The following is a 26,110-nucleotide window of genomic DNA, read 5'->3' as shown; positions in this document are numbered from 1 at the left end:
TAAGTGGTAAGTAAATACTCAGAATAAAATAACCGATCACTGTGTTTGCAAAGAAGAGGTTCCCTTTCATCTCTGGGGGTGTTTTTTAGATTGTCACTATTTTGCAGGGAAAATTCAAGAGCATATGGGAAATTTATCTTTGCGCAGTCAACGTGGATTAAAGTTGCTCTGTCACCCTATTGCAACAAACCAATGAAAAAAATAGACTTTTTGCAGTTATGGAAAGTGACTGGGAAGCACACTGAAAAGTAGGGGATGAACGAATGGTTAACAGAAAGACATGTAAACACCCTGCAAGCAAAAACAAAAAAAATTCCTTCCAGTAGCACCTTAAAGACCAACTAAGTTAGTTCTTGGTATGAGCTTTCGTGTGCATGCACACTTCTTCAGATACACTGAAACAGAAGTTTCCAGACCCTTCTATATAGTGAGAAGGTGGGGAGGGGTATTACTCAGAAGGGTGGTGGGAATGGGTGATTGGCAGATAGCTGTGATGAGCCTGTTGACGACTCTTAACGACTGCAATAGGTCTTACAGGAAAAAGCAAGGGGTGAGAAGGTGAAAAATGGCTTTGTCATGTATAATGAGATAAGAATCCAAGGTCTTTGTTCAGACCAGGACTCTCCATGGTTTTAAGTTTGGTGATAAGTTGCAATTCAGCAGCTTCTCTTTCCAGTCTATTTCTGAAATTCCTTTGTAGTAAAACAGCTACTTTGAGATCTTGTATAGAATGTCCTGGGATCTTGTATAGAATGTCCTGTCTATACAAGATCTCAAAGTAGCTGTTTTACTACAAAGGAATTTCAGAAATAGACTGGAAAGAGAAGCTGCTGAATTGCAACTTATCACCAAACTTAAAACCATGGAGAGTCCTGGTCTGAACAAAGACCTTGGATTCTTATCTCATTATACATGACAAAGCCATTTTTCACCTTCTCACCCCTTGCTTTTTCCTGTAAGACCTATTGCAGTCGTTAAGAGTCGTCAACAGGCTCATCACAGCTATCTGCCAATCACCCATTCCCACCACCCTTCTGAGTAATACCCCTCCCCACCTTCTCACTATATAGAAGGGTCTGGAAACTTCTGTTTCAGTGTATCTGAAGAAGTGTGCATGCACACGAAAGCTCATACCAAGAACTAACTTAGTTGGTCTTTAAGGTGCTACTGGAAGGAATTTTTTTTGTTTTGACTATGGCAGACCAACACGGCTACCTATCTGTAACTGGAACCCTGCAAGCAAGTTAGGGCGAACACAGGACAAATGGTTATTGTTGTATTAGTGCCCTGCAAACAAGTCAGAACAAATGCTCACTAAAGACCAGTCTAAGGGCCCCTTCAGACATCCTTTTTATTTTGCATTCATGATCATTTGTGTTCATGATGGTATATCAGGGCAGTTAGACACGTCCAGTAGTTTTGAGGTAGACAAACAGCTTCATCTCCAATCAGTGCATGTCCTGTACCTTCCAGCTGAAATCCTATAATTTTGTATAACATAAATGCCTAGGCCACTGGTGGGATGTTCCCCACTTTTGTTGAGCTATCATGCAGAAGTGCCCCTCCAGATAGCAGTAACACATTTTCTTGGAATGAAGGTGAGCAGAGACTGTGGTGTCTTTAGGCTATATGGTTTCATTTACACATAACCTGAGCATTCAATGGAGGGGCTCGCAGCATCCCCACAAATATTCCTTCTCCCTTAGTCTCAGCTTTGGATTCCATCACAGATCAAGCATCTTTCTTTCTATCAGGCAGCGCTTTGCCCTGGATCTTTAAAAAAAAACTCAACAATTTTGGGGTGTCCTGGTTTTTTACTTATTGAAATATGGCAACCTAGCTCAACGGATGGCATTAAACTTCTGGCAGTCAAACAATGTATTTTGTGGTGTTATGTCCACCTGCTTCTGATGGCAGGGTGTGATCCTGCTTAGGGCTGAGTTTGGATGTTCACCCAAACCCAACAGGATCCCTCTTTCTTTGTGTCACCTAAACCCAACAGGATCCCTCTTTCTTTGTGTCAGCTTGTGTGAAGGGGGATCGATCCTGCTTAGCGCTAGGTCCTCGCTTTGTGCGGTGCTGTTGGTCAGGCTCTTTGGGAGCTGCTCAAAGCAGCACTGGGCTAGCGCCACCCTTTCAGTCAAGCTCTGCCGTTACTTATGGCTTGCCCCAAATTTCCTCATGGGTCAAATGGGGAAGCCTGGTGGGCCAAGGCCGGTCCATGGGTTGGAGGCTCCCCACTCCTGATCTAGGGATACAAAAACTCACCTCAGCAGCTGAAGGCCTCTTGCCTTGCCTCAGGCAACAATACCACCTCGGTAAAGGTTGAAGGCAGGCCTGAACACAAAGTGTGAATGAATTTTAACATAATGTTTAAAACAAACACCACTAAGACAGAGAATAATGTCCTGATAAGAAATGTAATTGTGCTGAAATAAAATGCAGAATCAGGAACAGTTGCAGAAGTACTTGTGTCAGCTGGTAGCTTTGTTATTGTTGAATTTGAGACTAGGAAATTGAAAAGAAAGCAGTTAGCCAATATGATATTCATTAGTAAGAAATCTTCTTTTTAAAGATGGGGACTTCTGTGACATTCGTCTTCCCTGCAAATGATAAAAATTGAGTGGAAAACAGACAAATCATATGGGTATTGCCATAGCTAAGTGTAAATTGCCACAGGCATTGAAACTTCCCACATGATCTTGATGTTGACCTGCAACTTGTTGAATGCATAGTAAAATGTCACACGCACAGGGTCTTTCTTTGGAGGCATTTATTTGTGGGTGTCTGTCAATGAATTTTCACATTGGTTACATTGGTCACAAGTTATTTGCCAGAAAAGCTCCCCCCCACACACACATTTCCCAATTTCCAATATTACCATAAGTTTGACACTTGCCCATGAAACATTAGCTCACTATGTATATTTCCACAGGTGATTTATACCAGAGCTTTCTAAACTGTATGTTGCGACACGTTAGCGTGTCCGCTGCAGTGTGCAGTTGTGTCACGCGAAGGCTCCCCGTGTTCCTCCCGGAAATGGAAAGGGGTTAGTTTAACCTCCAGTTTGATAGTAGAACTGAAATACTGTGTTGGGAAACAATGCATGTCTAAAAAGTGTGCCACCAGCATGAAAAGTATGGAAAGCTCTGATTATACTTTTAGAGAAAACACTTATCCAAGTTACAGATAAGATTCTCAAGGTTGCAAAAGTTTTGCATGGGTCACATATTTCAAAACGTAATAAAAAGAAAGCATTGAAACTACCTGTGGCATGTTTCTTGAGTATTACTGTAGGGAAGGTGATGATAGTTAAGAGTTTAATCTTAATTGGAGTTAAATAATATAAGCTAAAACACAAAATACGATATAAAGAAGCTTACAAATGTTACATAGGTCACCACAGAATTCTCTAACTCCTCGAAAGATTCCATCAGTGGTGTCTCCGAAAATTTTTACACATCACTTAGGAAGGCAGGCGAACTAATATCAGTGTACTAGAAGAAGCAAAGATCACCAGTGCTGAAGCAATGATTCTTCAACATCAACTTCGTTGGACTGGTCATGTTGTGTGGATGGCTGATTATCGTCTTCCAAAGCAACTACTCTATTCCAAACTTAAAAATGGACATGCTGGTGGTCACCAAAAGAGGTTTAAAGACTGTCTCAAGGCAAATCTGAAAAAATGTAGTATAAACACTGACAACTGGGAAACACTGGCCTGCAAGTGCTCTAACTGGAGAACAGCCTTTACCAAAGGTGTCATGGGTTTTGAAGACACTCAAACTCAGGATGCAAGGGAGAAACGTGCTAAGAGGAAGGCATGCTTGGCAAATCCACACCATGATCAACTCCTGCCTGGAAACCAATGTCCCCATTGTGGAAGGATGTGTGGTTCCGGAATTGGCCTCCACAGTCATTTATGGATCATTGTTAAAACAGTGTTTATGGAAGACAATCTTACTCAGCTACAAGTGATCGCCAAAGAAGAAAAAGAAAGAAAAAAGAAAAAGACCTTCCTCCAGATAGCAATAATGTGGTAATATTGGGGAAGCATCACAGAATGGTATGTGGATGGCTCAGAATACCCCTAATGCGCTTTTATTGCATCAGCAACATGCTGCAGAAAACACCCTCAAAAACAACACTAATCTGGAGGGAAGCTTAGAAGTGGTTAGTTCTATGGACTCTCTTAAGTCATGGTGAGTCTACTGGAGTCCAGTCAACCCCTCTTCACAGGGAACTCTGGGAATTGTAGCTCTGTGAGGGGAAATAGGGATCTCCTACAACTTTCAACACCCTTAAAAATACTGGAATTCTTTGGGGAAAGCCATGGCATCGTAGTGCTTTTAATCTATGGTTTGAATGTGGCCCTAGAAGGAGCAATGGTAGTTTGTTCCGTTTCTAGGTATGAGATAGGTGTAGGTTGGGACTGCTTTCTAAAATGATAAGTGGGCCTCTTAGAATGAGGAAATGCACTCTGCACGTGTTCAGAGGCACCCTCATCTTTATTGTTATTGCACTGAGTCCTCCCAGCAACTGAAAATGGGAGAGTCCTATTCCCTTTACCCCCCTGGGGAATAAAAGGAAAAAGTAAAGATCAAATTATAAGATGCAAGCGTTCTCTCTCTCTCTCTCTCTCTCTCTCTCTCTCTCTCTCTCTCTCTCTCTAGCTCTCTTTTTAAAAGTGCCTTCAAAAATGCCCAGAATCTTCCCACACCTTCACAGTTTCCCCCTTCATAAAGCATTCCCCGGGATTAGCTCAATACAAGTAATCAGCAAAGTATCGTGAAGACTTCTTTTCCCAGAATCAAGCATCAGGGAAACATGAAAGGTCGGAGGCCTCTGGATCAGCAAGCCACTTTGAACAGGGCCTTGTCTGGGCTCTGGAGCAAAATCTTCTCCTGGGCTATTTCTTCCACTGTCTTCTTTCTGGACCTTTCAGGGGGGAAAGAAAGAAAGATCAGCAATGGGGCTGAAAAAGGCTCAGTATCTGGGACACCCAATCATGTTTAGAGCACAGAAATAAATTTGGAAGGTTCCCCTCTATGTTCAAATATACGTAAACATTGCTATAAGGCAGGTCTGGAGAACCCCCAGATATTGGTGGCCTCTGGGTCCTCCAGACCTCCTGTTCATTCAGAATTAATCTTGATTTGCTTGAGCAGTCACTTGATTTGCTTCCAGGCAGTCACTGTTATCGGTGTGGTTACTGAAATTGGGGGGAAGACACATCTTTAAAGTTCTTAAATGTTACAAATATTATGCATAAATGTATCCTTTTGACTTGACAGCTCAGGAAAGCTTTAACAATCATATAAAATCAACTTCTTTGCCAGTTTCCTCCATTTCAACAGTATTTTGCCTTTGGAAAAACGACTCTTTCCCCTGCCATAATCCCTCAAGCGTGAGGACACGATACACACACCCCACCCAGGGGTAACAATTGCTGAGCAGATAGTTTCCAAAAGCCCATCACCGGACTTGCCCCAGGTTATGGATGTACAGAGAGCTCTATTGTCCTTTGATGATGGGTACTTGAGAGGTGCCTGGACATGTTTTGCCTATGCTATGTACCAAGGACTTGTCTGGACAAGTTTGCCAAGGTTAAACTAGTGTAACCCCTGTCTACCCCTCCCCTTTTGTGACATGTCAGTGATGTAGCAATGATGTATCAATGATGCTGTACAAACTGTATTCTGGGATATGGTGGGAAACATTTAAAAGACCTTGTCACCCCATCCTCGGGGTTCAAAATTCCTCTTTGAACCTGTTGCGCAATAAACTTTGCTCTACGGCTGTTTGCTCCGGTTGATGGCTGGACTCCTTCCTTTATTCTGCAGGGACCCGCGGGCTCTGCCCGACGAGCTGGGTGACTAAGCAGCCTCGCACCTAGATTTTTCCATAACAGTGTGAAATTCAGTCACATAATCTGCAAATTCAGGTTGTACAATTATAGTCGATTTGGAGCTCTTCAGAAGGAAGCCCTGCTGCCCCTAAGATCAGACTTTTTGCAAGAAGGGAAATGACAGGGCCATAAAGCAGAAAGTGTGGGATGAGAATTTCACTTTCTCTCCATTTATCATTTTTCTAATCTTACTTTCAGCCCTCCACATTTCCACACCAGTGGGTGGGTGGTTTTTGTTGCCCTCGTGACAATTCATCAGCATCTCGGTGCAAATTTCTCCTAATATTCTCACTTTTGTATGCAATTATACACCTTTCTGCAAAGCAATTTTTTTAATGCATTAGTGCATTTTGCACTGATATATGAATTTTTATGCACACTTTACTCTAACATGGGGGTTGGACTAGATGACCCTCGGGATCCCTTCCAACTCTAAAATTCTATGATGCTATGTGCATTTTTGCTGACATTGCTTGGCTGGAGACCTGCACAGCAAGAGCCAAGGAAGTGTGAATTCCAAAGGATGGCTGGGCTTCAATTCTTATGGTCTTCTGGAATCTGTGAATTAGGTAAGTTCACCTTTTAATGTGAACCGAATCTGAGTTCTCCCTAACTTCAAACCCTCTGCTCCTATGATTTCAAGCCCAAGCATGAAAACTGAGCTCTGGAGTTCAGCTCCACCTTCTCTCCTCCCAGAAGGGCGAGTGTTTTAAAATGAAAAGTTGATGATTCAACACTTCCCCCTAAACCACAAAATGTCTTCTTTTTCTTCCCTCTGTTCCACATGCTCCACCAAATCCCTTTTGCAAGGGATGCAGCAGGACTGATGGGCATTTGATTAACATGCATTTAATCTGCCACCCTTCATCATGAAAATTCCAAGGATGGGATACACAAATATTTTGTTCTGAATTATCTTATTCAAAAGTATACACGCTGTTAGCAGCAGCTAAGGGTTCCTTATATGGAAAAGTGGAGGTAATCTACTATACAGTTTGTCCAAGACTGGAATGATGAACAGTGGGAATTGGCCACAAAAATGCTAAGTTAACACACTGTTTGAGAAGTAGATAGATGGGTAAATGTTATTTCTTATTATAACAGGAAGAGATAGTTGCCTGATACAGGCTATGGACTGACATTGCTTTGACACATTCAGATGACTTGTGGAACCATTATGGTAAAGTTATAAAAGAATATGAAACAATGTGATCCATCAGGATGCATGAGGTAGAACACTTCGTTGTATCAAGGCGTCTATGATATAAAATGCTCTTGTCCTGTTCTGTTGAGCTGCTTGAGGTTTATGGATTACTTCGAAACCACTGAGTGGGGTCATCCAGAGTTTTGGAGTATGTTATCAGCAATCCTAGAGCTGGAAGGGATCCTGAGGGTCATTTAATAGAACCCCCTGCAATGCAGGAATATGTAAGTCGTTCATACAGCCTTTGAAACCCACAACCTTGGCATTATCAGCACCATGCTCTAACCAACTGAGGTACCTGGTATCAGTGGCGTAGTGTGGGTTGTCAGCACCCGGGACAAGGCAAGTAATTTGCGCCCCCTAACCCATGGATTTGCGCCCCCTAACCCGTGGATTTGCGCCCCCTAACCCTAACCCCCAGATGTTGCGCCCGGTGCGGCCGGCCCCCCCTGCACCCCCCATGCTACGCCACTGCCTGGTATGCTAATGGCACACAGCTCTGCTTCTCTTTTACATCTGCAGGTGAGGCAGTGAATGTGCTGGACTGATGTATTGCCTTATAATGGATGAGAGCCAACTAACTTAAGCTCAGTCCAGATAAGACTGAGGGACTGTTAATGGGCAGACTTGATCTCCTTCCACAGGGCCTGTAAAACAGAGCTATTCTGCCTGGCCTTCAGTTTGAATTACTGTAGCCTGATCCTCTATTCCCTTTTCCCTTTCCTCTTCTATGAAGAAACCCTTTCTGGGACCCCACATTTAAATTCTTCCCTGGTCTCCTTGCTGGCCCTAGTAGGACCAACTTGACCAGTTAGCCCTGGTGATCATTTGATGTCTGTTGACTTTTTTGTTTTGTTTTGTTTTTCCCAAAATGACCCCTGAATTTTTGAATTTTATTGATATTGATGCTGCATTTTATGTTGTATTTTATGCTGTTTTATGCTGTTTTTAAGTTGTATTTTAATCAATGTTTTATATTTGCTGTTAGCCGCCCTGAGCCCGGTTTTTAAACCGGGAAGGGCAGGGTATAAATAAAAATTGATGATGATGATGATGGTGATGATTAGACCAGATGGATGGGACGCTGCCTGCTCTTGATACGGTTACGCCCCCTCTGAAGGAGCAGATGAGCAGCTTGGGGATACTCCTGAATCCATTGCTGTCGCTTCAGGGTCAGGTGGTGTGGAGCATTCCACCAGCTTGGGCTTGTGGCCCAGCTGTGCCCGTATTTGGACAGGGATAGCCTAAGCGCCACAACCCCAGAGTCGTTCGTGACTGGACTTAACTGTCAGGGATCCTTTACCTTTACCTTTATGCTCTGATAACCTCTAGGTTACATTACTACAATATGTTATACGTGGAGCTGCCTCTGAAGGTGGTGTAGAAAATTCAGCTGGTGCAGAATTCAGCGGCCAGGTTGCTCACTGGGAACATATTACACTGATCCTGGCCCAACTACACTGGCTGCCAATTGGTTTCCAGACTCAATTCAGAGTGCTAGTTTTGACCTTTAAAGCCTTAAACACTTCAAGGACCATGCTTCTCCTATTAACCAACCTGGACCCTTCAATCACCATCCGAGGCCTTTCTTCATGTGCCCCCTTCACAAGAAATTGGGAGGGTGGCAACACGAGAACGGGCCTTTTCTGTGGTGGCTCCCCATTTGTGGAATACTTTCCCCTGGGAGGCTTGCCTGGCACCTTCATTGCATATCTTTAGGCGCCAGGCCAAAATGTTTCTCTATAACCAGGCATTTGGCTGATTAAAGAATATACAGCCTTTTAAAAGTGTGTGGAAGGGGAGGTTATTGCTCTTGGGGGTTTTTGTATATATTTTGTGTTCTCATTTCGTATTTTTATGTTGTAAACCACCCACAATATTCGGACAAAGGGCAGTATATAAATGTAATTAAAAATAAATAAATACTTTGCAACAAATAATATCTGTGTGAATACAGTGGTGCCTCGCAAGACGAAATTAATCCGTTCTGCGAGTCTCTTCGTCTTGCGGTTTTTTCGTCTTGCGAAGCATGGCTATTAGCGGCTTAGCGGCTATTAATGGCTTAGCGGCTTAGCGGCTATTAACAGCTTAGCGGCTTTAAGAAAAAGGAAACAAACTCGCAAGAACTCGCAAGACGTTTCGTCTTGCAAAGCAAGCCCATAGGGAAATTCGTCTTGCGAAGCACCTCAAAAAACGGAAAACTCTTTCGTCTAGCGAGTTTTTCATCTTGCGAGGCATTCGTCTTGCGGGGCACCACTGTATTAGTACAATGATATAATTAAAAGTGTATTTGCCACAAATAACAGAGTCACTTACCTGTTCTCTACTTCTTCAATGGTATCTGGAAGGGGGACATTAAGGGTCTCAGGCAGAAAGCAAGCGATGATGCCAGAAAGGATGGGAGCTGCTCCGTACATGATTGGCGGCAGGGTGGCAGAGTAGTCCTCCATCATCTTGGCCAACGGGGCGATGATGCCTCCCACCCGGGCCATGGTGCTGCCAAAACCGAGCCCCGTCTGCCTAGGATGGGGGGGGGCAGGGTAAGAAAAGCAGGCAAGAGATACGGCTGGGTCAAGTGATCTCTGGCAAACCTCAAGAAAAAGGCACCTGCCATGCGATCGCCACCAACGGCTGCGCAGCAGCAGTGACACACCTCCAAGCCGTCCAGAGTCTGCCATCCTGCGGCAACCACTTACCCATGCCCCATGATCAGGCCAGCTCTGCTGAGGGGGCATGTTCCTTGTAGGAGAGACTGAGCCAGCACGGAGAGGATGTGAGCAGGAAGAGCAAACACAGCCTCTTGTGCATTCAGGCTTTTTGTCAGTTTGCATTTCTTAGTGCAGAAAGTATTGACCTGATGTGTAGAGATCTTTCCTACTCTACTTAATTCAAGAGGGTTCTCTGTGTGAAAGAAACAAGCAGAAGGTTCGTGATGTTTGGGTTCTTCCTTCTGAGAAGCTGAGCACAGCTGGCTTAAACTGGTTCTGTTATATTTAAAATAAATAAAAATAAATAAATAAACTGGTTCTGTTATCTCTTCTGTCAAGGTCATGCTGACTATAATAGTGGGGCCAGGAGGAGCCTGGGTTTCATTCTCTCTCTCTCTTTCTGTCTCTCTTTCTTCCTGGTGTGATGTTCTGTATATAGCGTTACGGTTTCACCTTAAATTGCTGATTTCGTGGTTGTTTTTAAAAGTTTGGAACGGATTAATCCATTTTGCATTACTTTCTATGGGAAAGCGTGCCTTGGTTTTGGAACGCTTTGATTTTGGAACAGATTTCCGGAATGGATTAAGTTTGGGAACCAAGGTACCACTGTATAGTGTTAAGGTTTTGTCTTACTGTAAGTTTAAGTTAAGTCTGCTGCAACTGGATTTCTTATGGACAGGGCCAATCCTGAATGTATTGGATTTGTGACCATTATGCTCAATTGCCTTCAGTAGCAGTCAAGCTCTGCTGGATGAAATGCCTCTGGTCTATAAAGTCTAAAGTACGAGATTGGCTCCATTATTATCAAATAATGGAGACTTTTAAACAAGACAGGAAAATTGGATTCCAGGTGGAGAAATCGAAACTAGAAACAGAATTGTTAGAACCCAATACTAAGAATTTATCAAGAATGTATAACCTGTTGCTGAAGTGGAATACAGTAGATGAAACTGTTAAGTCAGCTATGATTAAATGGGCACAGGACATAGGTCATGACATCATGTTTGCTGACTGGGAACAGTTATGGACCACCGGAACTAAATTTACAGCATGTAATGCTTTAAAAGAAAATATTATGAAAATGATTTATAGGTGGTACATGACCCCAGTCAAGCGTGCGAAGATTTATCACTTGCCCAATAATAAATGTTGGAAATGTAATGAAGCTGAAGGTACCTTCTTTCACCTTTGGTGGACCTGCCCAAGGATTAAGGCCTTCTGGGAAATGATTTATAATGAAATTAAGAAGGTACTTAAATGTACTTTTCACAAGAAACCGGAGGCATTTCTCCTGGGCATGGTCGGCCAATTGGTGTTAAGGAGGGATAAGACTTTTTTTATGTACGCCACTACAGCAGCAAGGATCCTTTTAGCAAAGTATTGGAAGACACAAGAACTACCCACACTGGAAGAATGGCAGACGAAAGTGATTGACTTTATGGGACTGGCAGAAATGACCGGCAGAATCCACGACCAAGAGAAAGAGACAGTGGAGGAAGATTGGAAGAAGTTTAAAGTATACCTTAAGAACTGTTGTAAAATAGAGGAGTGATAAAATGTCAAGGGGAAGGAAGATGCAGAATTGCAGCTAAAACTGTTTGATGATTTAAGGTAAAACTGAGAATGACAATGAGCTTAAACTTAATTGGCAAAAAGAGTTGTTGAAAAACTGTAAAATAAGGATGCAAAAAGGGTGAGGTATGGGGAAGTCCGAGAAAAGAGGCTTATGAAAATGAGGTTAAGAAATGATATCTTTGTATGTGTTTGTATTTGTTGATGCATGTGTGTTGTTGTTGTTTTGTGTTAAAAATTGGAAAATTAATAAAAATTATTATAAAAAAAGAAGAAGAAATGCCTCTGGTCTATTTTTTTTTAATCCTGCAACGTGTTTCAGTTTTTACTCTGCTAACTATACATTGCAGTCTGCTCTGGATCAATATTGAGTTGAATTTCAGTGACAGGTATTTATTGAGATCATTCAAGGGTACCCTAGGAGGTAGCAAGAGGCGCACCTTAGTGCCCACAGGTCCCAGGTTGGAGACCCCTGCTTTAAAGCCACCTCCATTTCCACAGGAGCCCCAGAAGCAGGTAAACAAGGGGGAAATGGTGTTGAAAAGCAGCTCCTCACCTGACAGGCGTGGGGTAGAGTTCCGTCGTGAAAAGGAAGATGCAGTTGAAGGCGGCTGCCAGGCACCCCTTGCCAATGACGGCCAGCGTTGTCCGGATTGTCTGCAAATCTTTGGGGGGAAAGGTGGGGTGGGTCAGAGAGAGAGTGGCATGAACAAAGTGTGCAGCTGAGGAACTCCCTCCCCCTCCCCGCTTTCTATAGGGTTGATGTGCAGATTTGTCAAGAATAATTAACAGACTAACACATTGGTTTCTCATTTTTTTTCCAGTCTTAAACTCGGCTCTCCACATTTCTGCAGCAATTTGCAATTTTAATGTCTATCCTCACAGAAATTCTCCTACACTTTAGTGCTGATTTCTCCTAATGAATTGGCCCGCCCACCCGTGTCCTCCGCCCATGCAAGTAAGAAGCATTATCAGAGTTCAAGGACACATTTCCAGCCAAAACACTCAAGGAAGATGTGGCTGGGGAGGAACTGTAGCCCAGAAAGAGTTCCAGAGGGCCAGATAGGGAGGTCTTGAGGGCCGCATTCAGCCCCTTGGTCTGAGGTTCCTTATACCTGCTCGAAAAGATTGTGCTTCGGGTCTATAAACTTGCTGTGACTGTAATATTGATGCAGAGGCACCGCCACTCAATGGCTGCAGTGCTGATAATAAATCGGAATCACAGAATTGTAGAGTTGGAAGGGACCCCATGCTTTGTGAGAGTGACAACAACATTTAGCTTTGTGCATATCTCAGAAATGAAGGAGATCAGAGGCGCAGCATATCTGTGGGAGGTGGTACTCTTTGGGCTTTCAGCCTGTGCCAAAATGTCTCCAGCTGGATGCCTTGCAGTGTATCTAAAGGTAAAAGGTGAGGCCTGGCGGGAAGTGAGCCAACACTCACCTGTGGGCACAAAGATGTTGATGATGATGATGATGCCAGCCAGGATGAGGAAGGACGCGAGGCTGATCCTCCTCCCAATGTAGCTCATGGTAATGGTCACAATCACCTTGGCTGGGAAGTCAACGGCCCCAAAGATGACCTGGATGAGGTAGATGCTGACACCAAAATTCTGGAGGTCCATGGCCAGCCCATAGTAGGAGAAGCTGACTGAGAACCTGACGTGAAGATAGAGACAAGGCAAGACTCAAGAAGGCGTGAGAAGAGGCTCCTCCTGCTCTTAACTGTCACCTGACAGCAGCCATTTCCTCAGGCTGCAGCGAAGCAGGGCTACTTCATCAATTCTTGAGTGACCAGCTCCATTGAGTTCCTCTCCCTGGACTGTTTCATTCCTGTGGGTCATTATGTTAGGAACTGGAGCCCGAACTTGCTTGCCTTCCCTTTCCCTCCTCGTCAGTTTTTTGCTTTTGTCATGTTTCTTAGAGTGCAAGCCTACAGGCAGCAAAGGCCTTATTTTTACTGAGCGTACATAAGCCACTCTTCGGACCTCCTTGGCTGAATAAATAAGTGAATTGATAATTTATGGGATGCTTTTGGAAAAGTCTTCCTAACAGAAAACATTAACTATTTTAACGAGTCTTTGACAAATCAATCTCTAAACTGTAGCTTCCCATTTATGGCACCAGCCCTGTGGAACACCCTGCCATCAGATGTCAAACAAATAATTACACAATTTTCCGAAGACATCTGAAGGCAGCCCTGTATTGGGAAGTTTTTAACATTTTATGTCTCATGGTGTTTTTATATTCTGCTGGAAGGCACCCAGAGTGGCCAGGGCAACCCAGTTGGATGGGTGGGGTTTAAGTAATAAATTAATAATACTAATACTAATAAATTAAATGAAAGGGGAACATTTAGTCCAGAAAATCTTGATTTTCTGTCTCTTAAATAATCAAACAAACTCTGTAACCTTTGACATTTCCATGAACCTTCACGTTTTCCTTCCACGGAGGAGAAAGGGGTCTGTGCTCCTTTTCCCCAACCAGTGGGGACTACCGGTAGCTTCAGTGAACCAGTGAACCAACTAGCTTCAGTGACTATATTCCAAAGCAGCTCCTTGTTTTGCAAATCTTAGACCTTCTACTATCAAGAAGCAAGGGCATGTTTCCAAGCCAGGCCAAAACACTCTAAGAGGGTGCAAAACCAGGCTGGTAAGAGGTATGGTTCAGGAGGGAGACTCTTAAGGGCCAGACAGAAAGATTTGTAGGGTCACATCTGACCCCGGGGCTTGATGTCCCCCATCCCTATTTTACAGCAATAAGTATTGCTGTCTATGCTTTGATAATGGGCCACATTGTCAGGCAGTGCCTAAACCTCCATTTCCTCGGGTTCCCAAAGTTGGAATGGAACTCTCTCCATCCTGAGTCTGCTCAGATGAAACAAGTTCTCTCACCACACTATGGAGAGGCAGCAGAAAATGCGCCGGATGGCTGGTGTGCGCACCAGGTCAGAGATGGTGTAAGAGGCCTTGGCTGTGGACAGTTCTTTCTCCATGTTGGAAAGCAGAACCTGTGGGGAGAGGAGAGGCAGGAGGAGAGGCAGGAGGTGGGTGAGCTCCAGTGATGTCCTTAAGCATGGGCGTAGCCAGGATTTATTTTAGAGGGGGGGTAGGCATTATGTTGGGAAAGCAGAACAGACATAACTGGTGATGTAATTGGTCAGTTAGTTAAGTCTTTTTATTTATTTGCTTGATTTAGGGAGGAGAGCAGCTGCCCCTCTGTCCCCCAGCTATGCCCAAGTCCTTAAACAGCCTTTCCGAGCCTGAGACCTTGAGACATCATTGGACTACAACTCCAATGAGCCTCTGCCAGTCAGGGATGATGGGAGTTGTAGTCCAACAACATGAGGTGGGCACAAGGCTGGGGAAGGCTGAACTTCAGCATCAGCCGCTGCTCTTCCTCCTAAAAAGCACAATCAATACACAGCACAAAACTAGATTTTGGTGAGAATTGATTGTGTGATTTACCCTAGGGAAATTTGGGTTAACATTAGCAAACAGGAAGTTCTAGGGCCTGTTTTACACAGGCAGCTTCCCTTCAGTGAAAGCGGGAATTTCCAGATAGTCTGTTTATTGAGCATTTATCCTAATTCTCCCCACCCACAAAGTTCGACTATTTATTGAGAATTTACACTGATTTGCCTGCAGGGAACTTGGTTGCTATTGTGTCAAGCAAATGTGATCCCACACCTTCCATTGTGCATTTCCTCACTGTATTCCTCATATCTCAAATAAAGTCCAAATTTGGGAGGGAAGTGAGATACAGGATTCAGCAGCGACTTGCAGGTCAGTATGACTTGCCCCTAAAGTTCTGCAGGAGCAAATAAACCTTCACCAGGAGGTGCCCTGATTCTAGCAGGCTTTGCTCTCCAGAAGCTCCCAAGATTTCTATTTTCTACATAGATTCAGCTGGATTTACAGCCACCTGGATATGGAGAGCCACCTCCCTCCACCGGCTTCATACCTCTGTGGTGATGCTGGCTCCAGCTTCCTCCTTGCCATTGACCCGGGCAACCCTCTGGAGGACCTTGACAGCTGTGCTCGCCTTTCCTGAAAGGAGCAGCCAGCGAGCTGACTCTGCAAACCACCTGTGCCAAAGACGCCAAGCCTCGTCATCTCGGCCAACAGTAAAATCCATCCACAAACCTTCAGGTGGTAAAATGGAACTGAATCCTTTTGTTGTTGTTTTCTCAAGGAGGGAGAATTTGATTAAAGAAAACGAAGAAAAGAAAAGAATCCTGACTTGACTTTGCTTGCAAACATTTGAATTGACCCTGTTTTCTCATTCTAATCCAGTTCTCTGTCTGTGGTCTTTTTTTAAAAAAAATGTTTTTATTCATTTTTCATGGTACAGAAAACACCTTTTGCGGAAACAATTGTTACAAAAGTAAACCACAAATGACTTGTCCCGATAAAATTACAGACTTTTGTCATGCTATGTAATAAAATTCCATTTGATCACTCTAAAAGATCACGCCACATTTTCTCCATGAGCGCTGGGTGTATTCCTGCCACGGCCTGAACAATTTATGTATTCGGTAAACATTTGCCATATATTATAAAAGGAATAGGGATCCTGCTTGCCCTTTGCCGCTCTGACTTGACATGTCAATTGACCATACACTGGTGTACCACAAATCGCTATTAAGCCCAGTGCCAATTTTCCAACATCTGGCTATCTCCATATGGACAGCTGTCAATAGAAAGACCAAGTGGTCATCATTGGGGTAATCTTGAGCAGGTGAGAGCATAAGCCCAAGCACAGGATACATTTCAATTGTTTTGTTATATATATAAAGCTTATTTATTTGAAAACAGCATTCCAGCATCTCTTTGTATCTCAACACAGCACCCCGAGGAGGAGGAGGGGTCTGATCTGAGCAGAAGAAGTAGAAGAAGAGTTTGGATTTGATATCCTGCTTTATCACTACCTGAAGGAGTCTCAAAGCGGCTAACATTCTCCTTTCCCTTCCTCCCCCACAGCAAACACTCTGTGAGGTGAGTGGGGCTGAGAGACTTCAGAGAAGTATGACTGGCCCAAGGTCACCCAGCAGCTGCATGTGGAGAAGCGGAGACGCGAACCCAGTTCCCCATATTACGAGTCTACCGCTCTTAACCACTACACCACACTGGCAGCACAACATACCAAGAGTAGAGGAGAAAGACAAAGAAGGGCACCGAGAAAGTCAGCTGCAGCCACTGCCAGTCCGGGATGCCGTAGGCCAAGCCAGCCAGCAGGATCTGGCCTAGCGTGTACACGAAGCCAGTGGCCGCAATGGAGATGGTGCGGTACTTGGTGGGAATCCACTCCACAACTGGAAGGGAAAGGAAAACACTTTCAGGTTTTTGCCTTGCCACTCACACCCGACAGATCATCCGGCTGGATGAAATTTAGACCCTACATCAGGAGTTGCCGACCTTTCTTGGGCAAGTGGTAGATTTGGAATTCTGATAAAGTGTCAAGGGTGCCTTTGACAAAATAGCTGCCATGAGGCCAGGCATGGAGAACAAACCAAGTCAGTGCAAACTGAAAAACAGCAGGAAGAGAAAACAGTCTCTGCAAACTGCAGGTTTTAAAAAGGATATTCATTGAGATATTTCATGGGCAAGATATGAGGTACTGGTGGGCACACTGGTGCCCATGGTCACCAGGCTGGCAACCCCTGTAATACTTGCCACCCATTTTGTACTGAACTTTTCCCACTACTGCATCAGAAGACTGGCTTATCTAGCTCAACATTGCCATAAGGGCATAGGAAGAGAGGAGAGTCCACAAGCTTCCGAGGTAGTCTGTTCTAGTGTTGAACAGCTCTTGCTGTCAGGAAGTTCTCCCTAATGTTTAATTTCAAACACAGTTGCACCATGTATTTGTCTAACTGCGTTATGATAGTCACAGGTTGGTTTTCAGTTTCTTCCCTAATGATCCCTAGCATGGGATTTGCCTTTATCACAGCGGCCACATACTGGGTCAACCACTTCATTGCGCTATCCACTAGGACCCCCAAGGTTCCAGTCCTGGTCAGTCACTGCCAGTTCAAACCCCATAAGAATATATGTGAAATTAATATTTTTTTTTACCTTGACATGCAACACTTTACACTTGTATACACTGAATTGCATTTGCCATTTTATTGCACATTCATTCAACTTGGGGAGGTTCTTTCGGAACTCTTCACAATCTCTCTTTCTTTTAATGACTCTGAACAATATAGTATCACCAGCACGCCAGACCACCTCACTGTTCCCCCCTAACTATAGATCATTTATGGACAAGTAAAAAAAGCACAGGTTCCAATTATGAGCCTTGGGAGACCCCATTTTCTGCATCTCTCCATCCATTTGGAGAACTTTCCATTTATTCCTGATCCACAAAAGGGCCTCTCCTTTTATTCCATGCTGCTATGCTTTCTCAGGAGTTTTTGGTCAAAACCTTGTCAAAAGCTTTTTGAAAGTCTAAGAACACTGTGTGTCACATCTGTCTATATGCTTGTTGACACACTCAAAGTGCCAGTGAGACAGGACGTGTCCTTGCAGAAGCCATGCTGACTCTGCTTCAGCAAGGCTTGTTCCTCTGTATGTTTGGCTATTTTACCTTTAACCAAAATTTCCGCCAGTTATCCTAGGACCAACATTAAGTGAACTGGCCCGTCATTTCCAGGTTCCCTTCTGAATCCCTTTATAAAAATTGGTGTTGCCTTAGCTACTTCTCAAATCCTCTGGTGGATCTGAGGCACCAGTTACATATTTCTGTTAAAAAATCAGCAATCTCACATTTGAGTTCTTTGAGAACTGTTGGGTGGATGCCATCCAAACCTAGCAATTTGTCAGTTTTCATTTCGTGTATTAGGGCTAGAGCTTCAGCTATTGTCACCACTATCTGCCTCAGTTCCACCAACTCCCTAGTCCAAGGTAGCCAACAAGATACCATCTAGGCCAGGCTTCTGCAAACTCGGCCCTCCAGATATTTTGAGACTACAATTCCCATCATCCCTAACTGAAGGGAGATGGGAAGGGTTTCTCTCAATATTCTCTGTACCTTGTACCTAAGAAGGGTTGCTCTCAAATATTATCTGTAGTAAATTTCTGTGCTAATCCTGCTTCTGCAATTGTGGTCAGACAGTTTGCTAAATCTGTCTGGCAGGTCAAGAGTCCATTTCCTGCCTTGCCAGCTAGCAAGAAATTGCAGCTGTTTGCAGATTTAACCAGGCCTGCTAAGGAGGCCGTTTCCTGCCTTGCGCTTCCTGCCTTAGTAATGCAAAGATAAGAAAGACACGTACAAGCAAAAGGGGAGGGGGAGTGCTTAGCCAGCAGAAAGACATGTAGGAGGGAGATGGAATGTTTAGCAAGCAATATAGATGTGCCATATAAGGGAATAAGTTGAACATTTGCCAGCTGATTGGGGAAGTTTGGGGAAGGTATGGGAGGGGGGAGAATGTTCAGAAAGTATAAGAAAGTTTGCTGAAGTATATTGCTTCGCAGCCAGTTTTTCAGAAGCTATTCTGCTGGTTGTCTCTGTGCACAGATTACAATAAACTCTTTTCTCCAAAGAAGAATCTTTCCTGGTGCTTTTTGCTCTCTCTTTGGTACTGGGGACGTGGGCGAACGATTCCCTGGCAAGGACAAGGTTCAGGCTACATAACCACTGGGCCTGCTAGCTAGGGATCATGGGAGTTGTAGGCCAAAAACATCTGGAGGGCCGAGGTTGAAAAAGCCTGATTTAGGCCAAATGAAGAGTGTCCTGTGGCCAAACTCCTCTGTTTACTGTGGTACCTCAGGTTAAGTACTTAATTCATTCCGGAGGTCCGTAATTAACCTGAAACTATTCTTAACCTGAAGCACCACTTTAGCTAATGGGGCCTCCTGCTGCCGCCGCGCCACCAGAGCACGATTTCTGTTCTCATCCTGAAGCAAAGTTCTTAACCTGAAGCACTATTTCTGGGTTAGCGGAGTCTGTAACCTGAAGCGTATGTAACCTGAGGTACCACTGTACTTTGAGAAGTGTCCACACAACTGGCTGGCCATGGTCTAGGCTGCTTTGCTACTAATTATTGACAGACATATCCTCCATTAATGCATCAAATACAGAATGTTCAGATAAATCCCTACATTGCACAAAAGTTCCCAGCCAGCACCACTAGCTCCGCTCTTACCCAAACAGGCGATGCTAAGGCCAAATCCAGAGAGTGCCATGCCACTCAGGAACCGGAAGATGCAGTAGGAGATAAAGTTGGGCGAAAAGGCCGCACAGGTCCCCATCACTGCCATTTGCATAAACGACCAAATGAGGAGAGGCTTGCGGCCGTACCTGCAGGCACAGAGAAGCAAAAACAGCTGGAATACCAAGGCATTGGTGGTGTTGGGGTGGGTGTGGCCACAGGTGGAAGTGGGTGGAGCAAAGAATGCTACCTTTGTAGAGTAGGCTGATTTCTACACACACTTGCAGACACTCCTCTCCATTCTCCCTCCAGGACAACTGAATTGAATTAACCCCCCATCTCTGCCTCCTATTCACGGGGGTGAGTTTTTATTGAGGTTGCCCAACAGATTCCTCTGATCGTGCCGGTTTTTAGACTGTTTCAAGTGGAACTTGCTGTGCTGGTTCAAAACTGTTGACATTGTATGGGGGAGAAGATGGCTGCTGTACATTTTATGCCATCTCACCGTGGCAAAACGGTTTGAGCATATTACACAAACCCTGACCCAATTGCACTGGCTACCCATTAATTTCTGGGCCCAATTCAAAGTGCTGGTTTTGACCTATAAATTCGTAAATGGCTCAGGACCATAGTACCTCAAAGACTGCCTCTCCCCATATAAACCGACCTGGGCTCTGTGGTCATCACCTGAGGCCCTTCATCATGTGCCTCCTCCGCAAAAGGTCCTGAGGGTGGCAACACGAGAAGAGGCCTTTTTCGTGGTAGCTCCCCATTTGTGGAATGCTCTGCCCATGGAGACTCGCCTGGCACCTTCCTTATATATCTTTAGGCACCAGGTGAAAACATTCCTCTTCTCCTAGGCCTTTGGCATTTAACTATCTTTGGCCTTTTCGAAATGGGCAAGATGTTTTTAATGTACTTTTTCCCCTTCCCCCCTTGGTTTGAGTGTATCCATGTGGGGGTGTGGGGGCTGGTTGGTTGGTTGGTTGTAAGTCACTTTGGGTTGCCTTGGGGAAGATAAAGCCACTACCAGATTTACTAAATAAATAAAAATTAAAAAAAAAAAACCCACTGTAAACTGCTTGAGGGCAGGGACTGCCTTATTACCAGTCATTTAAGCAGCTCCAAGAGCCTTTTCTCAGTTAAAGAGCAGGATAAAAATTGCTCCTCATAAGATATGTTGATTAATTGACTAAGATTCCTTGGGACAGTCCTATAGCTAATTAATAACGTGGACGATATCATTTGGATTCCCCGGAACTCCATCTTGTCTCCAACTTCCTCTCCCAACAGTGCCAACCCCAAGCAGGCCGTACCACCCAACTTGTTAGTATTTGTATTGTATTGTATTTGCCTTATATTGTATTATATTTCACAAAGAATAAGTGGTATCGGGGAAATGAGGTGGCAGTTGGCAGTTGGTTGGTTATTCTTTGACTGAGACTGTGGGAATGTGGTGACTTCAAGCTGACGCCTGGGTGTTGTGACCTGGGACCCAGGTGAATGTTGTGGCCCAGGAAGTATGCCAGAACCCAGAGCACACGCAAACCTATGCTTATATCATCTGTCTCTTTTCCCTCGTTTAACTGTCCGCTTGCTAATTAAAACCTTGAAACTAAAACCAGATGCAGGTGTGTTAGTTAGTTGGGAAATGTTTATATATCTGTTTTCCACACTTAATGCAACGAGTGTTCATTTTAAGAATCGAAAAATCCGTTTTCTTGTGTCCCTGCGCCCCCAGTTAGTGAGCAAAAGACGCATTTCTGGCTTTGCTATGCAAAGCAGTGCCCTTTCACTCATTACCTGGCAGGAAGTTGTAGACCTTCCAAAGCAGAAACTTCCATGCCAAGAGGACAATAAATCCTCCTGACCCGGACAAGTCTTCATGTAGCAGATAGCAGAAAAGCAACATTTTGTATGAGGCAGAAGGGTAGTGAATTGATAAACTCTGTTCAGAACTATCGGTTGCCCTGGTGCGGTTAGTAGATAGGAGCATGCTTTTTGTAAACCAATTAGAAGTGAACATACGCTTTGAAAGAAAAAGGACTAAACCCTCTCTTGGGCTCAAAGGCAGTTCAGCCGTTGCCAAGATTTCTTTACCTTCAAGTCTTGTTTAAGACATCTGTTTTATCACAGAAAGCGAATTCAGCTTACCTATCGGACAACCCCCCAAGGACCACTGCTCCAACCAGCACGCCAGCCATGTAGATCGATTGGGCCATATCCCGAAGCTTCCGTCGCTCACAGACCAGATCCCACTGTTGTAGGAGAAGGAGACTGGGTCAGGGGACAGAAGCTCGAGAGGAGCATCCTGGGCCACGGAGCCGTGGGTTTGGGAGGGGCTAAGGTTGCCATTGCACCCAGGATTGTTGCAGTTGCACCCTCGACAGGCAATGGGACCCTTTGCTTCTTCTTCTTTTTCTCTTTTTTTATTAAATATTTTCTTGATTTACGAAAGTGTTTGCAATGTCTCTCATATTTTTTTCCCATGTAACATTTTTACAAATCAGTTTTGTTTGTTGAGACATTAGGAAGAAAAGGGAGAAAGAGGTGGAGGGGGGGAGATGGGGTGGGGTGGGGTGGCGATGTTTCTATTTTACTTACTGTATGTAGGGTTTGGTGTCAGCATTGCTTGTGCGGGTTCTTTGCTTGTGTTCCTTTGATTTCTGTACAGAACAAACTTTGGTGTGCAAAGCTACCCAGATACAAGGCTGAATGAATGCTGAGTCTGGCTGGATTGCCTGCACATCTATCTGTTTTTATAAGAAGGCCTGGCAGAGCACAGAATCGCCTCCAGCACCCACCTTCCCACCCCTGTGGCTTGTTATAACACGACAAGGATGAAGGGGGAGCTGAAGGACTAGAATGTAGGACAAAAAATTTTGCTGTCTCCTGAAAAACCAGCTGCTCCCTTGGCTCAAGATCACTGCCAGCAGCAGTGCCTGCTGGTTTTGAATTATTCTCTTCCCAGCAGGGCTGTCAATTACCACCCTGTTTATCCACCGGACGCAAACACCCCATGCGGATCCTGTGGCTGAACCCCTTGTTTGCTGGAAAGTCCCAAAGGCTCACTTTCCCTCTCTCTTCCACCTTCTCCCTCTTCCTTGCGGGGCAGAAGTGGGGTATCAGTGGCCCTCCAGATGTTGCTAAGCTCCCATTGTCCCTGATCATTGGCCATGCCGGCTGGGGCTTATGGGATTTGTAGTCCAATTGGAGGGATACAGGTGTCCCCCCACCACACCTGGAGCGCTCTGAAACAATTGTTCTTCTACGCTCTGGGCTGAAGGAAGCTGAAGCCCACAAAACCCTGTAAGGCACACACACAGAGATTTCTCATCCACTTACAGAAATGCATGGAGATGGCCAATTACTTATTATGATTATTCAAGATAGAACAGAGCCTCCATGTAGAGGAGCAATGTACCACTGAGTACTGCCTGCCCTGCTTGAGGGCTTTCCAAACGATCGAGAACACAGGTTGATGGACTAGATTTCATCAGATCCAGCAGTGGAGGCTCTCGGCTATCACCTGCTCCGTAGTGGTGCAGTAGTGAGAGATATGGGCTGGGGCTTGGGAGACCAGGGTTCGAATCCTCGCTCAGACATGAATGGCTTTGGGCCAGGCGCATGTCTTTCAGCCCAGCCTTCCTCACAGGGCTGATGTGCAGATAAAAATGGGGAGGGGGGAGAACCAGGACACCACCTTGAGCTCCTTGGAAGATGGGATATAAATGGAGTAATAAATAAAATAACATTTGGCTCTCTGGACAGATTATATTGGGCTTGGCTCCAGATTTAAATCCTACCATTCTCATTTCTGATGCACAAATCTATCTACCTATCTATTCCCACCTCACCCCATCTTTCTTCCCCGCCTCAGTTTCCTATTTGTAAAATGAGAACAACTTCTTTCTTAATTACATTTACATCCCATCATTCCTCCAAGGAGCTCAAGGCACCCCATTTTAACCTTGCAACAACCTTGTGAGGTAGGTCGGGCTGACAGACAGCGACTGGCCCAAGGCCACCCAGTGAACATTGGCGCTGACTGAGAGAAGGGTCGGAGCATGTGCAGACTGCCCCAAATTCAATCGCCAACATAGCTGGAAAAGACCACTCCTCCAGCCCCAATCCCACACTGGCTCCTGTTTAGCCCTTAAACAAGATGGGAAGGGACCACCCGAAAAGTTTACATCAAGAGGAGAGGAGGGGAATAGCAAAGTTATGACCTTGGGGGGAGTTGAACAATGGTTAAAGCAAAGCAACACAGCGACAAGTGAGGAAACAGCGAGGCTTTCAAAAGGCATTTAAAAATAATGTGATGTACTTTATGGACAGTCTCAAACCTAGAAGGCCTCTCCAAAGGAGCTCAGCAATTGACACAGAGGTGGGCCTCCAGAGTACTCCTCTAGACGACAACACCCATCATTCCTGACCACTGTCCATTCTGAAGAACCATGAAGACCTTACCCTTTTCTTTAAAAAAGGGGGGGAGAAGCGCTGTAGCTCAGTGGTAAAGCATCTGCTTTGCATGCAAAAGGTCCTGGGTTCAAATAACGTCTCTGGGGAAAGCTTGGGAAGTTCCTTGCCTGAAACCCTGGAGAGCCACAGCCAATCAGTGTGGCCCAGCTGTGCATAAGACACCTACATTGCTATGCTGTTATTATTGCTTTCCAAACTCCAACTAAGGATGTAAGGAGGCAGACATTTCCGTCCCATTCCATGTTCCTCGCAATCAGCAGCGTTTCTTTCCTGCTGCAGCTCGGCTTCTGCTGAAACCAGTGCTATTTGTCTCACTATCTGCTGTGGCCGAAACCAACATAATTAATTGCGTAAATGGCTATATAACGAACTTCCATGCATTTCAGCGGAAGGGGGATGTCAGAAACAATGCAGAAAACAATGTAATTATTTATGTAACATTTGTGGACTGAATAAACCCAACAGTAGCAATTTGCTTACATGATTTCCCTTCCTGACCTCGAGCACACATGCGAAGGGTGGTGATTTCTGCTCCCATTCCCATTTCTGGTGCAGCTATCCGAAACCCTCAGATGCAGCACTGGAAACCACTCCAGAACTGCTCAGACTAAATCCCTGCATCAGTGTTTCTCAAACTTAGGTCTGTAGCTGTTGTTGGACTACAGCTCCCATCATTCCTGACCACTGGTTCTGCTAGCTAAGGGTGATGGGAGTTGTAGTCCAACAACAGCTGAGGAACCCAAGTTTGAGCAACATTGCCCTACATCAATATGCATTCATTTGGCATATAATATGCTCCCTTTCAGACTTTTCCATTCCTCCAAGGTAGCCTTTCCCCTCTTCCCCTCTCACCTTGCTGACAATGGTGGAAGTGTATGTGGTCGTATCATACACCCATCCATCAGCACACAGCTCGGTTTCCGCCTCAGTCAGGTTTGCCTTGGTGGAATTGGCATCAAGGAGATGCCACTGGGGATGGACAAAACGCCAACACTTTTCCGGCTCCTCTTTGCTGTTCGTGGGGATACCAACTCTGAGCAGGTCGCTGGCTTCCAGAGGCCAAGTGGTGTTGGGGTACCCACTGCTGTTGGTGGAGATGTGGATCTGGCAGCGATGTCCTGGGATGGCAGCGGTGAAGTTCTGGAGAAGGTTGTGACCTGCCATCAGCACAATGGGGATGGACAGAAGCACGGTGTGGATAAACTGGAAGCGGCCCATGCCTCCGACTTGGTCCAGGAACTCTGCAAAAGTCATGGCGTTCCGAGAGATTCCTTGCTTTGGGGAGTTGCAGGCGGCTTGTGTAGATCGATGGAGCGATGGACAGGCAGATAGACCTTGCGAGCCCAAAAAGCAAATTCTCCCGGCGTTAAGGCAAGATTCAAAACCCTGTGGTGGGAAAATTAAGGCAGATCAGCTTAGCAAATCCGCCGCAGCTGGAAAGATTTGGTTTAATATGAGCCTGGTTGTGACCGCAGGACCTTTGGAGGCGGTGGCTCTCTTGCTTGTGGAGGAGACAAACAAAATCGTCTCGCTAAAGGGAGTGTCTTAATTTACCTAACAAACAGCTTTCAACAGGACGGCGGGATCGTTTTGGATCAAAAATGGCTCAAATTATCTCTCCGGGAAGCTGTGGGTCTTCTGCCAGTCTGGGAATGGAGCCACACACTTGCTAGAAGTCTGTGCGTCTTCTCCCTCACACTCACCATGTACTACTCAGGCTTCTTTTGGTGTTTATTCTTCAATCTTGCAAGAGGAATCCACTCTTTGGTGAAGGAGGAAAACTTCAGAAGCAGCCACAGGTCAAATAATGTTCTCTCCTCACTTTTGCCAGGGAATCTTACTGGCTCTCCCCTTTACCAGGTCTTTGAGTGGATTATTTATGTAAAACAGTAAGCAGCTCACTCCGTTAAAGTTTTACTCTTGTTTTAAGGGATTAACTAAAAGTTTTAGAAAGCGAGTGGAGAGCCAAAGAGATGTGGAAGAAAGTGCAGCAACAGCCGGCAGAGATTTGTAACTGTTCTCATTTAGGGTTAGGAATGTGTCAATCATGTGCCACGACCACCCCTCATCCTCTGCCCTGCC

General features: G+C 44.9%; 2 protein-coding genes across 2 annotated transcripts in view; both read right to left on the bottom strand.

Annotated features, from left to right (window-relative positions):
* Nucleotides 1–310: 310 nt before the first annotated feature.
* LOC307205359 (serum amyloid P-component-like) overlaps nucleotides 311–26,110 on the bottom strand; it is a 95,545-nt gene continuing 69,745 nt past the window's right edge. Inside the window, exon 3 of the transcript XR_013833979.1 lies at nucleotides 311–395. The gene's annotated coding sequence lies outside the window, so the exon portion shown is untranslated. The remainder of the gene's footprint in view (nucleotides 396–26,110) is intronic.
* LOC307205327 (solute carrier family 22 member 6-A-like) lies at nucleotides 4,490–25,506 on the bottom strand. Its single transcript, XM_079957575.1, has 10 exons — nucleotides 24,881–25,506; nucleotides 21,701–21,804; nucleotides 19,541–19,695; nucleotides 16,537–16,705; nucleotides 15,355–15,478; nucleotides 14,286–14,401; nucleotides 12,836–13,050; nucleotides 11,949–12,057; nucleotides 9,429–9,632; nucleotides 4,490–4,938 (listed from the first exon to the last, which is right to left on the bottom strand). The coding sequence occupies exons 1-10, from the start codon at nucleotides 25,280–25,282 to the stop codon at nucleotides 4,851–4,853; spliced, it is 1,686 nt and encodes a 561-aa protein (XP_079813701.1). The 5' UTR covers nucleotides 25,283–25,506; the 3' UTR covers nucleotides 4,490–4,850.

Source organism: Podarcis cretensis, assembly GCF_951804945.1.
Source record: "Podarcis cretensis genome assembly, chromosome: 16".
NCBI lineage: Eukaryota > Metazoa > Chordata > Lepidosauria > Squamata > Lacertidae > Podarcis > Podarcis cretensis.
This window is presented reverse-complemented; position numbering and strand designations above follow the sequence as displayed.